This window comes from Falco punctatus (genome assembly GCF_963210335.1).
Source record: "Falco punctatus genome assembly, chromosome: 6".
Lineage (NCBI taxonomy): Eukaryota > Metazoa > Chordata > Aves > Falconiformes > Falconidae > Falco > Falco punctatus.
Genome location: NC_137585.1, coordinates 62,903,114 through 62,916,930, shown reverse-complemented (window position 1 = coordinate 62,916,930; position 13,817 = coordinate 62,903,114). Strand labels below are relative to the sequence as shown.

Here is a 13,817-nt window from a genome sequence, read left to right as displayed (position 1 = left end):
GTTGCTTAAAAGTGTGCTGTGAGCTCTGCTACTTGCTTCTTCACCCCTCTTTGCCTAGCGATAGATGCGGTGGTTGTAAGAGGGTTGCAAGCCAAGGAGAGCCTGGGAGGGCTGTTCCTGAGCAACAGAGCATACAGCTCTCTTCAGAAGGAAAAGAAAAACATCTCCCCATCTGTTCTGGAGACGAAAGGGTTTTCAAATCTCTCTTGGTTCATTCTGACACTGCATCCTGAGGGTAAAAGATGTGCTGTCCCTTACCAGGGTTTCGCTCGCAGCCGGCTGCAGCAGAGCATGAAACACTTCAGCCTAGACAGAGCACACGGGGAAGCTCAAAGTGCTCAGAGTTTGCAGTAGCAGCTGCCTGAAGCGCCTTGCCTAAATGTCAACACTGTTTTCAGAAACAATTACAGGGAATGCAAAAATAGCAATCAGGGAGTTACACACCTCTTCTCCATCCAATGGCTGGCAGATGATTCTATATCATGAGGAAGCCAAAAGAGGATCCCTCTAACTGCTGGCCCTTAAAACTCTCTATAAAAGATAACACTACACAGGCTTTTCTTCCCAGGGTTAAAGGCTTCAGAATGACTAGCAGTGAGGAGGAAAAACAGGCTCCCATGGATGCTCCTTCAGCTGGAGCGGTGCTGCAGAGCCCTGACAATCCACATGGTTAAATTCTTCATGGTCTTTTGCATGGGTTTGGCTGTCCAAATTGCAGCCTCTCAGACAATGTGCGGGAATGTCTTGAGTTTATTGCCTGCTCAGTGTGGATGGAGCTACCCTCTTCTGGGAGAGTAAGAGAGCTGAGATCTGTAGGGACAGGCCACACTGCAGCATTTAGTTTCAGTGCCAGAGACTGTTCCCTGTTTTACTGCATTTATTAGTATAGCTGCTGGGGGAAAAGGATACTTCACCCTGATGGAGACTAGGTTAATGCAAACGTCTTCCTGTCTCCTTTGTGCCAGTGCTATGTGAATCCAACATTAATTATGTGAATTGCCCTGGAATTGATGCTCCATCAAAACACATTCTTGATGTGATGCCTGGAGGAAACACATGGGTTACCTTTGCTCTTTGGGGCAGAAACTACTGACACGTGAACTATAGAAGTGCTTGGAAGGTTCCTTCCAAAGAAAGCTTCCCAAATGATGTCATGGGAGCAGGGATATCGTACAAACACCATCTTCCATCCCCAAGAAATCCAAAGGGCTTTACAAGTTTGTAAATACATCACAAAGGCATCCATGGATCCAAAGAGAAGGGACACAAGAACAGGCATTTATGTAGGATTTCAGGACTAGTGGAAAAGAAGTGATTTCGTAAAGAAAAGGATTTCTAGGGAGTCAGTGATGCGAAAACTGCAGAGATTGAGACAAGACAGCAGAACTAAGCGTTTAAGGACCTTTTTTTCTAAAAGTCTGACTCTTATTCAGGCAATGACACATGGGGCATTTGGTAGTGAAATTGTCCTTTTCATGTACAACATCCACAGAATGGGCAGGCAAACACCAACTGATCTATCCAATTAAATTTCTGCATTGATTTTTCTGTCCCTTCAAATCTTCCCAACCTCCCAAAACCACTGCCTTTGTTACATTTATCATATAGACATAGCCACAGGTGCGTGCCCGAGCTCCAGGGAATATCATTACAGCACTGGGTGTCTTCCTGGGCTGCATTGTCCATCTATACAAGTGTCTAACCAGCCCAAGCCTACACTACAAACAAAAATACAGGTATAAACTATAAAATAGAGTACTGACCAACTGCTTAGTTTGCTGGTTCAAAATATCTTTCTACAGAAAAAGAAAAGGGGGTGGGAAGACAGACTAAATTAGGTCTCAAGGATTCCCATTACTTCCTCACCCAGTTAGGAAACAAAACAAGAAAATAATTTTCAGGGCACCTGAGTACACTCGCCTCCAATCACGATATGGAAAATCACAAAAGCTGGGAAAAACAAACAAACAAATCCAGAAAAAAACTGGAAAAAACTTTAAAATTCTTTTTTAACAGAGAAGAACATAAAAACCAGTAAGCCTTTCAAGCACAGGTCCTGAAATGGATTTAATTTTCCTGATCCTACTACACACATATGATGATCATGACTATATCAAGCAATATAAAGTGATGAAAGATATTTAACAGGGGCCTAAAGCAAGAAAGACTCAAAGCCATGAGTGCAGAAGACACAGCAAATTCTGGAGCATGTTAAAAAGTTCTCTGTGATTCTGACAACAAAAAGTCTATTGATCCCCACTAACAAGGAGCATGCTTAGGAGTTCAGAGGTACCACATGAAAAATAGAAAAGGCATTAGAAAATGATAACTGTGCACTTACAGCGTACACAAAAGCCCCAAGAGAGCAAATATTTGCTTCAGAGAAAGTAACAAGATACATAAGCCTGCAATGGAAACAACTTTTGAAGCATATTTAAAATGCAGTAATTAAGAGAACAGTCTCTGACAGTCACCGGGCACCGATCCGGGAAAACACTTAAGCATGTGTTAGATTTAAAAGCTTAAACCCAAGAGGTATGGAAGTGCCTGTACCTCTGAGCCAGGGTTTCTGTCTTGCCCAAACCCTCCCTCCCTGGGAGCACCGGTGCCGTGCCCGGGCTGGGCTGGAGTGGAATTCCAAAGCAGGGGGATGGTTAACAACTGGTGCTTTCAAGTGACCTGCAATTGTGAGATCTGTGTGAGAGGAGGAGACCTGGCTGTCAGTGAGACTGGAGGAGACAGGTGTTTAATGGAGTCCCAGATTACAGATCTGCCAGGCTTCACATGCAATCACCAGCTTCTTAGGTTTCCTTTTTCTTCTCCCCTTCTTCTGGGTCTATTATAGGGTCAGGGGTTGGAGGGGGATGATGGCGGTGGTGGAGATTTTCAGATTTCCAGCTAAATTCCTTGAGCTGCCCTTAATTCTCTGACCTACTCCCAGCTGAAACCACAACCTACCAGTCTGGCAGGATTCAGGGAGACAGGAATGGATTTTTGTTTAAAAGAAGGGAAGCGATGCGCTTAACTCCACAGGTCCACCTCGTTTTCCCCAAAGAGCACAGTAGCTCCACTGAGCAGTCTGTGTTTGACTCAGAGAGGCCACACCACAGAGGAATGGCACCACGATCAATAGTGCCAGATGACCTGCACATTGTGTGCCGGGCAGCGCTGTGCCCAGGGGACATGTCTGCACGGCTTCCCACCCATCACCCGCTCCCGAGGATCGATAGTCCCTGCAGCTTCTCACCCTGGGAATGGCTCTACAAATGTTTTTTGCATTTATGGGCATTGCTCACTCTTCCCTTGCTCACTCTTCCCTCTAGTCTTACTCTTTTTTTTTTTTCTTTTTTTTTTTTTTTTTCTTTCCTCTCCTCTGTGCAAGGCAGGGGGTAGCTCTTACTTTACAAAAGCAGAGCCCCATGGATTAGAAGGACCAATTTTCCCACTTAAAAAACACAGGCAATAGGAGAAAGGAGACCTGGTTAGACTGAATGATCCATCTCATTCCTCGTGTCATCACTCCAGGCAACCCCCTACAACACCGTGTCCACCACACAGATACTTAAAGCAAGGAGTGCCAAAGACAAATTGAACCACCCTCTGTAGGAACACAGCACCTTTGAAAGCCTCTGTGCATCCTCCAGCTCCTGTACTGCTTCTTTGAGCAGCCTGTGGAGGAAGAATCCTGGCATGGGGATGACTCTGGCAAGCTCAGAGATGAATGCTGACATTAGGCATTGCTGAAGTTCAAGCCAAATGCAGATGCACAGATGGCAGTGTGAAAGCTGGAGTTCTACCCTCAAACACTGGATACATAGAAGAGGGCATAACTGCAGAGTTCAGGCACAAATATACCGTCACTGTGACTGAACATAGGTCTTTTAATGAGAAAGACTGTATCAGGCACTAAACTGTGTTAATGTATTTGTACAAATATAAGTGCACCCCCAATGCTGGCCCAGGGGTGACTGGGAGGCTCAGCCCTGATGTGCTACTTAGTCACAGGCATATGGCATGACCAAGGATGTGTCTCAGCCTCCTCTGCTCATTAGCAGCAAAATTTCACCAGCAGTGCTCCAACCCAGAGGACAGTTACATGAATTCATGTCTTGCCAGCATGCAGTGTTTAGACTCTGTCCATGGCTAAGATACTTGTGTTCAAAGTACTTCAGCAGTTGCACTGATACACTCCATCCCTCCCGCACCCCCCACCCCCACCCCCCGCTGGATCCCAGTGAATAACGAACGCAGTGTGCTTGCAGAGAAGTCATTTCTCTGGGATGGGGCAGGTCTGGAAAAGACAGGATTCTGGCACAGGTAAGCAAGGCCAAGCATGAAGCACAAGGACACCGACCTGCATTTTGTATTAAAACCTTCCCTCAGGTGAAAGACTGCCAAACTGCTCCCAGCTAGTCCCCTCCACACAGCTTGGGCTTGTCAACATTCCTCTAGGTGGGATCAAGAAAGCTATAACTTGGTGTCACTTACAGGATGGCTGCAAAGAGAACAATTATTCTCTCAAGAAGCATTTCCCTCTCCAATACATGCAGCAGAACTCAGACTAAATGCCTGATGGTAACACAGAAAAAGTCCCTCTGAACTTTGGGATTCAGCAAAGCTTTCGAGCTTCCATCAGGGCATGCACACCAGCCTCCGGTGTCAGGACAAGAACTGAGTTTTCACTGGGCAGTGGCAGGAATTGTGGAGAGCTCCAAAAGAGGTCCTGATCCTGGGAAATATCTTCTGTAGCTTCAGGACACAGGAAGTTACAGTGGTTTGCCCATAGCTGTACAAGGATGCTGTGAGCAAGGCAGGGTGTGAGTCTAGGTCTACCAAATCCTGGACTGTCTGTCAGCTGCAAACCTTTCCTCCTTTCCAGCACGCTTAGCATAGTACTTGCTTTAGGGCGAAGCAGGGCACTTGAATACAGCATCAAACTGGCTTACAAAAGCATTTCCAAAGCATAAAAAGAGCTTAATCTAAGTGTGAAAAGCCCAAGGCTGAGAGACAGTGGGAGATGAAATTCCAGATGCCCATGCATCTCATGGGATGGAGACAGCCCCTGGTGAGATTTCTTCCCTTGCCATAAACGCCTCATCTGGGACACCTCCAAGACCTTCAGTTGGTTCCTCACCTTCCCAACCCAGCTTCTGGAGTTTTTTACATCCCTGCTGGAATACACAACCAACCCAGCAGGAGGTTAAGGGACTCCCTACACCCTTAAGTATCCCGCAGCTGCTGACTCCTAGGATACCCATGTGCTAGCAGCAAATGAGATAAAATTGAGCTAAATTATGACTTTTTGCAATAATATGCCTTTTGCTGATAAAGAATTATTTCAAAAGAGTCAGCAGCACAATGTGCTGCAGTTTTGCTGGTGGGCCAAATTGCTTTTATCATTCTTGGCTGAGAAACATAGGCAACTCACACAATGCCTTTTCCAGCCTCAGCTGAGCATCCATCCATGCAGGATTTTCCATCCAGGCAGTCATTTCTCAGAAGGCATCTGACCTTATTTAACAGGCCCTTAATTGGGTGAAAGCAAATGCAAGGGAGAGCGGAATTCAGCCTCCTGATATTGCTGAGGGTAATCAGTGGTATTTTAGGGACAAGGAAGAACAGTCAAAAAGAACAAAAGCTGCCTCTGCTGCCAACTGGGATTACACTCATTGCTTGGTAGTGACTGGCTGAACTCCACCAGCTCTTCTTCCCTATCTGTTTTGTGCAGGACTGCCCAAGAGCAGGGCAGCTGGGCAACAAAATGGGCACTTTGGAGTCCTCTTCTTCTGAGGACTTAAAGAGCCTAATGTGACACATCTTTGCAAAGACAGTGTGCATTTCAGCTCCACTTAGGACTCATAGAAGCTCTGATGACCCTGAGCTTACCAGGGATGTTAGTCTGGTTTAGGAGCACCCAGCTACTCCAAGGAAAAGACTATGCTGTCAATACCGTTCCTTCCTGGCTTTCAGGAGCTGAACAGTGGAGCCCTGCAGAAGACCTGACCATCTCCAATGGGTGGAAGCACACAGCGTGGTTACCTTTCACACTACACACAGTAGCCCCTTCTACAGGTTGACAGGCAATACGCCAAAAGCGTACAAGACAGAAGAATCAAATGATAGAAATCTGCAACAGCAATGACAAGATTTACAGCTTATGGGTGTCTCTGCTGCTGCATTTAAATCCCCAGGTCAAAAAGTCACACCTATTAGACAATCTCAGCTTTCCATTTTCAAACAAGATCATTTTTGTCTTTTCTGTTTCTAGACCAATGATGAAAAACATGGTCTGCACACAACCTGATGGCTAACGAACAAACAAATGCAAATTAAAAGGAAAACCTCCTGAGTTATTTTTAAAACTTGTCATCTAGAGCCAGTGTTTCTGGGGACAGCCTCAAACTGACAATCCCCTGGAAACAGCCACTCCAAACCTAGCATTAATGTTAATTGAAATCTTGTGCAAAGACCGCATTTGAAGAAATTAAGCTATAATTAAGTAGTTATTAATGATTGCTTTAACTAATTGATATGATAACATAAGCAGCAGACAAGATTTTAATCAGTGGTCATGAAATCAGAAGTAAACTAGCCAGTCACCACCTCTTCTTTTGCAGCTAATTTGCACACAATAATTCTGTTGCACATGGTGACTCAGCGGCAAAGGGAAGAAGAATAAATCTCAAGAGACAAATGGGTATAAGCCTTCCCTGTTTTAATGAGAAACAGACACAGAAAGGCCAAAAAGACCCTGTCAACATGATTTGCAATACTGTTACTTAATTCTTACCAAATGTTGTTTCTGCCATGCTTTAGTTAAGTACATATTTATTTGATATTTCATTGGCAAAGTTTAAAAGAGCTCCCAAAATACCTATCTGCTTCTGCTATGCATGACCCTACCAGTCTCACCTTCAACACACGGTAATGGTTTTAGGGAATGATAGCACTGCACAGACACAATTTATTCTCTGATCATGGGTGACTTTCTGCCAGTTTACAGGGAAGAAGCACAATTTCCCGCTGGAGCATGGAGCTGACTCACCTGCACAAAAAAAATCTGCCTGCACAGAGAGGGACAGCAAATCTCCTTCCTTGAGTCAAAAGTAGGGTTACTCATACACTGACTGCAGAACAGAGTCTTCCTTAGCCATTAGTAGACCAAAAGTGGGAGGCAGCTCAAAGCCTTGGGATTTTAATAATACAAAGTTGGGTCCTCTTGCTGTTTGCCTTCTGGGCTTTGAGCCTTTAAGTTCATTTTCTCTACCTCTTTCCTTTGATGCCTCTATATCAAAGGTAAGAGCTGATATTCTCATGTCTTGGAGTTGCTTCCAGGTGCTGTGTTAGCTATGCAAAACCCACCTAGCACTGAGAGAGACCCAGGAGTCCTGCATGCTGAAACAGATCTATTTAGGGGGTGATGGAAGTGACCTTCCAAATGATAGTCCAAAGCCCTAATAGGAAAATGAGCATCCTGCACCTCCTGGCATGTAGAGCTGGGCTGCATGGGCATGCTAACACTTAAGCATCAAAGAAGCAAGGAGACATGGTCAGCCAGCAGCATGGGGACAGCTGGAAGAGGAGAAAGCAAAGGAACAGAGATGCCAGGAGTGGAGGAGTGACAGAAAAGCAAGTGCAAGTTTGCAAATGAAAGGACAGGGCCATAAAGAGGGATGGGATCTGAAAGCAAGGCAGGGGGAGTGAGAAAGGGGTGAAAGAAGCATTCAGTCCCTGCAGAGAGCTCCAGTGAGCTGGTAGGCTCAGGCTTCTTAACTGAGAGGAGAAAAAGGTTCAGAGAGAGGGGCCTGAAGAGGCATGTGCATGTGTGATGAGGGGCAGAGGAAATGCGGAGACACTGCAGGGCTCCTTCCCCTGCTCCTCCAGCAGCATTTCCCATCTGGTCCTTATCCCCTTAGATCAGCATGTGAGGCAGAGGGCTCCTCGGTGTCTGCACGCCAGAAACAAAAGAAGGAAAACAAAACATCCCAAGCCTCCAATGTACCGATATCCCTGTGACCCCCCGGGAACACCTCAACACAGGGACAAGCGCCTTTCAGGCAGGTAAGTGAGGAAGTGACACCCTGGAGCAACCCTTTCCCTGACTTTGCCACGCAAGACCCCCCGTTCAGTGGGAAACACCATCCGGCTTGTACCTCGCTCAGACCCTTTGGGAAGGCTGGGGCTAAATGGCAGGTCTCCTGACAAATCGTGACAGATCCCATGCACGCACCAACCCTTCCCTGCTCTGTCAACAGGGACTTGAAACACGTTTGCACTTGAAACACACATACGCCCACAGCTTCGTGAAATGATGGGGCCTTTGTATAGCGTGTCTCTGGGTTTCAGTGACAAATCTTTCTGTCTCTCTCATTCAATCAATCTCACTATAAAATATGTATTTATATATAATGGAGCACCTCTGATGGTGAAAGCTGTCGCATCTTGCTCCTGAGAGCATGGCACGTCTGATAGCACCGACAAGTCCTGCCTGTCATCTCTTGGCGTTTGGAGTTGCTGCAAGGGAGGACTTGTTTCAGCCACAGCGGGCAGGGCTGAGCTGAGTTCCCCATTCCCCTTGCAACCTGAGGAGTTCAGCTGCAGATGAAAACCCCCGTGTGCAACCCCAAGGAGTCCCCAGTGTGCTGAAGAAAGTGGTCCCATGGAGACGTTGACCTTAAGAAGATCAGGGTTTTTTGTTTTGGTTTTTTGGCAGCACAAGAAAGCCTCTTCTTGTAGCCAGATTTGTAGTGACAGCACTTTGAAGGTGTGTCAAGGTAAAGGGTGCCTTGCTGAGCTGAGTCCAAATGCCTCATTGCAGAACAGTTTGGGGCATGGCATGAGCAATAACTGCTGGGACTGGCAGAGCCATGATAGGGCTGGGACAAGCTGGAAAAATCAGCTTTACCTTTGGGGCTTCCATTCCTGTTGAGGACTGGTGAGCAATGGAGCCAAGCCTGGCAAAACTGCTTTTAATGGAGCAGCAACACCCCCAACAGAACCACTCTTACCTCTGAGACACAGCCAGGGTTGAGCCCAGCAGATGCAGGGAGGAGAAACCTCCTCCTTCCCCAGGGACGGGACCAGCCCTAGTGTCTGCTTGCCTTTGGAAAGGTCAGGTCAAGCTATGATCCTCATCTCCACAGACCTCACAATACCAGGGGTTTTCTGGGGACAGTGAAAACCTCTGATAAGTCAGATCTTCATCCATTTACGAAAAAAAACTGTACGACATGGCTTGCACAGTGGATGGGATATACGGTCCCCAAGGCCAGCCTGCACTCTTCCACGCTGCTCATAGTCCTGCTTCAACAAAGGCAAACCCCTGAGCTGCTAATTCATGCGAGCACTTGAAGTGCATTATATCATGAGCGCACAGATAGCGACTGTATTGCTGTGATGGCAGCACTGTCATTCACTTTGCTTGCTATGCGGCAGATAACATCAGCGATGGGCAAAGGCTTCTGTAGTGATGAGTGTTTCACAAAATCAGATCAGATTTTAAATAATAACAGTCCATGCCCTTTTCACTAACCTCTTTCATACAGACACCCTTAAGCTTCAAAGACAGGTGGGAGGAGATGATTGAATAAATTACAGGGGACTCAGGGCTCCTGACGTCTCTGTAGGGCTCCATCAACAACTTGTGCTCCTAAAAAACCAACCTGCCTGAGCTTGTGCTTCAGAACAGCCAACCACAAAAGGAATCTGCTTATGTTTTAATGGTCATGGAAGTGCAAGTAGTCAACAGACCAGCAAGAAAATATTCTTGGAAGTTTCCAGAGGAAAAACAAATTACTTGTCTTGTTCCAGATTTAATTTTTAAAGAAATGAGTGAATGAACAATGCTGTCCCATTGCCCTTTCCTAGACAGAATCAAGACAGCTCCTGGGTGTTATGAGACCACCCAGCCCAAGGCAGTCAAATGTCTTGTCTCTGCAGGGTTGTCTATGCAGGGTTGTACAAAGCCAATGGTGGTATCTGAGGTGACCTGTTGCCAAATAGCCCTGCACACAAAAGGGACGCTGAGCAAATCTGAAATCACTGAATTGATTATTGGCATATTGTCATGCTCAAGGGTTTGATCATGCAAGGACCCCCATTCCCATACTCAAAGGAAAAAGGACCGACAGAGTAAAAGGATGAGAAAAAGGACTGGTGTCTTGACCAAAGTCTCACAGGAGACTGAAAGCATCACCTGCCTCCAGCTTCCCACTCCAACCCACAGGTGACTGGGACTATCTTCACTTCAGCACTGGAGGTGACATCCCATCCTTACCTAGCACAGAGCAGATGAGAAAGCAATCCCAGCTCTGTCATCACACCCTTTCTCCTGAGTTATTGTCACCTTGCAGCCTCTTTAACAAAGACAAATGCACAGAGTGGCTCCCTTCCCCACTCCAAGTTTTAGGTATAAATATCCATAGCTTAAGGAGAAGGTCAGAGACATCACAGAGGCACAAAATCTTTAAAATGAAATAGTTCAAGCAGAAGAAATGACAGTCATAGACTGGAAACTATAACCTCTATACTTTGCTGGGGGAGAAGGATAGCCAGCTTGCTACAATGCAGCTCCTGGACCACAGCAGCCCTGCTAAACACCTCCCTCCAAAACCTGCATGTATTCATGCCTTGTGGGCCAGGAGAAGACTCCTTTTAGCTTAGGTAAAGGATAATAATTTCAGTGTTAGCCATAACTTGGAAAACAGCCACCCAAAGAGCATATGAGGAGGGTCTATAAGATCATGTCAGGTGAAGAGGAAACAAATTTTCACTGTTGCATTTTTAAGGCAGGAATTTGTGGGTGGTAAAACTACCACGAGGGTGTCTGAGAGGAGGTGTCACATCTCCATTCTCAAGACTACTGACTGTTGAGCACTGTCAAAGGGTCACAGCACACCACATACAACATCTAGGGTGGATCTTGGTGTTAGGGCACTGGGCAATACTGGGAGGAAATCACACTGCTCTGGAAGTGCTACTGGAGAATGTAGGCATTCTCCAGGCATGAAGGCAATAAGAAGTATATCAAGTGGGTGTTTTATGTTTGGTGCCACTTACATGATCCAAGGTCAGGTGGGTAATACTTGCTCAAGGAATCATTGAACACTGTAGGGCACCTGCCATCACCCTACCACAATGCCTTATTGCTCCCTTTTTTTTCTGCAGACCTAAAGCTCCTCATTAGCGTGCATGAATCAACCAGGTACAATCACTCAAGTAACCCTGCATGTCCACAAGACTAATTATATACAATGGATTTCTTCAGGCAAAAGAAGTTCCTCCTCTTCCCACCCCAAGCAGCAAACTTCTTCAGGCCAAACACTTTGCTGAATTCAGCCAGACTTCCACGTTGAACACCCAGACTGGTCCTTCCCTGGAATCTGGCTGTTAGTATTTTCAGTAATAATACTAATATCACAACAGGAAGATCACGCTAAACTTGGCCTGCACCCTGGCAGGCAGCATCCTATACTCTTGATCACTATGTCTCAAAGAGGCTTTAATGATTCAGCATTACAGTTACCCATGTCTGTGGCAGATGTACCCACAGTTTGAATGGGGGTGGAGAGCAATGTGGTATGCAGCAGATGCAGTAGCAACTCCTCGTCATGTAGCCGGTAGGACGCGTACTGCATTAAGCGATGCTGGGGGTGGTTTCTGCCCCCTTAGTTCTCTGACCCTGCCCCTCAAATATTGCATCAGTCTATAAATGCAATGGTTTCTAAGCACAGAAAGTTATGAGAACAACAACAGAGCACATCTTTGTAGTAACTGTGTTCACTATCAGAACTCCATGTTCAATTGTGACGTCCATAGCATGATCAAGGTAAAAGCTTTTAGAGCACCATGGACTGACAGAGTTTCTTACCTGCTTCTCAGACATGATGTAGAGGTGCTCATGATCCACTGAGAAGGCCATATCCCGTAATATGGGGCCAGTATCCACCACCTGCACAATCTCATACTCCAGTGTGTTCTTGGTAGTGCCATCCACACGGATCTGCAGGGCAAACAAAAAAGTAGGGAGAGAACATGAGTACTTTTCCTCCTCCCATGGAGACTGTAGGATAATCATTGAAGAAATGTATTCTGGTCCAGGTCTTTTGGACAACCACCACTGTCATCACAAAGTGAACTTTCACCCTGCCTCCTGACTTCAATGATAAAGTGGATTTAACAGCTTCTGCTGGTCCCACCAACACAAGAGCACTGTAGAAGAATAATCCAGAGCCTGCTCGCTTTTATCTGGCACTGGCACTGTGTTACTGTCATTGCCTGGCCAACTCTATCAAGCTGGAAATGATGGCACAGAGGTCAGAATTTGCGGTGATGATGAGCAAAAGATAAAAAAAAAAAAAAACAACCAACACACGAGTCTGCAGTCAGCCAAATGCTAGTCAGACAATATTATTGTTCTTATTGCTAATATTCCATGGGGCAATATATTATTGCAGAGTGTACAATACAACACAGACTATTTCTCTTCTTGATTACACGTATCAGATATTGAAATCAGTCCTGAACAACTATGGCACCTTATGATTCCAGACACATCCCAGAACAGGGTGTTACTTAGGAACATCAATAACTGGGATTATGAGAAGGTACTAGATACACAGTGCCAGTCTATCCTTCATAGTGACCCAGTGATACAGAAGAAAATGCACAAAACACCAGAGTTTTCTTTACCTGTCTAAACCCACTTTCTAGAGATTAGGCTCAAAAGCAGCTAAAAAGATTTGTAAACCCTTTCAATACTATAATTACACTTCAGGATAATCTAGCTGTCCACAGGCCTATTGGGTCCTTCTGGATGTTGTGAGGCTCTATACTTCAGCAAACCCCATGGCCATGTTTCAGAGATGCATCCACATTCCTTATCTATCCTGGTATGTTTTTATCATGTTGCCCTTCACTTTCAGAAAATCTTCTATCCTGCAGCAACACAAGCATCACAGTACCCTTGCCTAGAAAAAACAACATTGTAGTAGATCCGCTTCGTGCTCCACATCATGATCTCCACACCTCCCTGACCAACAGCAGACCAAAGGCTCCCAGTTGCTAGTTTGTACTTATGCAGTTTGATAGTGGAACAAAAGCACCCTTCCCACCCAAAGGAAATAACAACCCAGCAAGAATGTATGGTGTCCAGACCCATTCCCACTGTTTCCTGGCACAGTCCATGAGCTTGTTCCTCCTGTATCAACCTTCCAGCAAAGAAACTGAGCCTGAATCATCTTCTATAATAGAAAGATAAAGAGAAAGGAAGAGAGGGAATGGCAAAGGGTCTGGAAAGCCTGCATAAGGGTATCTTATACCCCCAGGAAAGAGGGGAAATGAGGCCGAGAGGAGTTAGAGGGGCTCCCTGTGACAGCAAAGGTTCTGGAGGGTGCTCAGGGATGCTCAGGTCCTACATGCTATCCACCACTCTGCACAAGCGGGTGTATGTGCAGGCATTGGCTTTTGGGCTAGTCAAATGACACTGGAAGATTTACAGTTAGCTTGTCATCTCGATGGATCTGGCTATGACAGCAACGCATGTTGCAACATCAGCATATAAAGAAGTCAGGGCCTGAAGCCAAATACCGAGCACCCATGTCCCGCTGGCTCTGACTGCCCAGGAGGAACGGGCTCGCTTGTGTCCATGGTCCCTAATGGGTGAATTCAGCTCCTCAGAGTCTGTCTCCTTGAAAGTGGGCACAGATGTGATTCACCCGTGAGGTCAAGGGCAAAGAGGCCAACAGGCTCAGGATGAGTCATTGCCCTTAGGACAGTCAAGAGAAAGGAAGAAGGCAGAAAGGGCTGCAGGCTGAGAA

General features: G+C 46.0%; 1 protein-coding gene across 5 annotated transcripts in view; it reads right to left on the bottom strand.

Annotated features, from left to right (window-relative positions):
• PLXNA4 (plexin A4) overlaps positions 1-13,817 on the bottom strand; it is a 470,690-nt gene that overhangs the window by 232,112 nt on the left and 224,761 nt on the right. For all 5 annotated transcript variants that reach the window (XM_080393431.1, XM_080393432.1, XM_080393433.1 and 2 more), the window contains exon 4: positions 11,870-12,001. In XM_080393431.1, the coding sequence (XP_080249557.1) occupies positions 11,870-12,001 (132 nt within the window). The remainder of the gene's footprint in view (positions 1-11,869; positions 12,002-13,817) is intronic.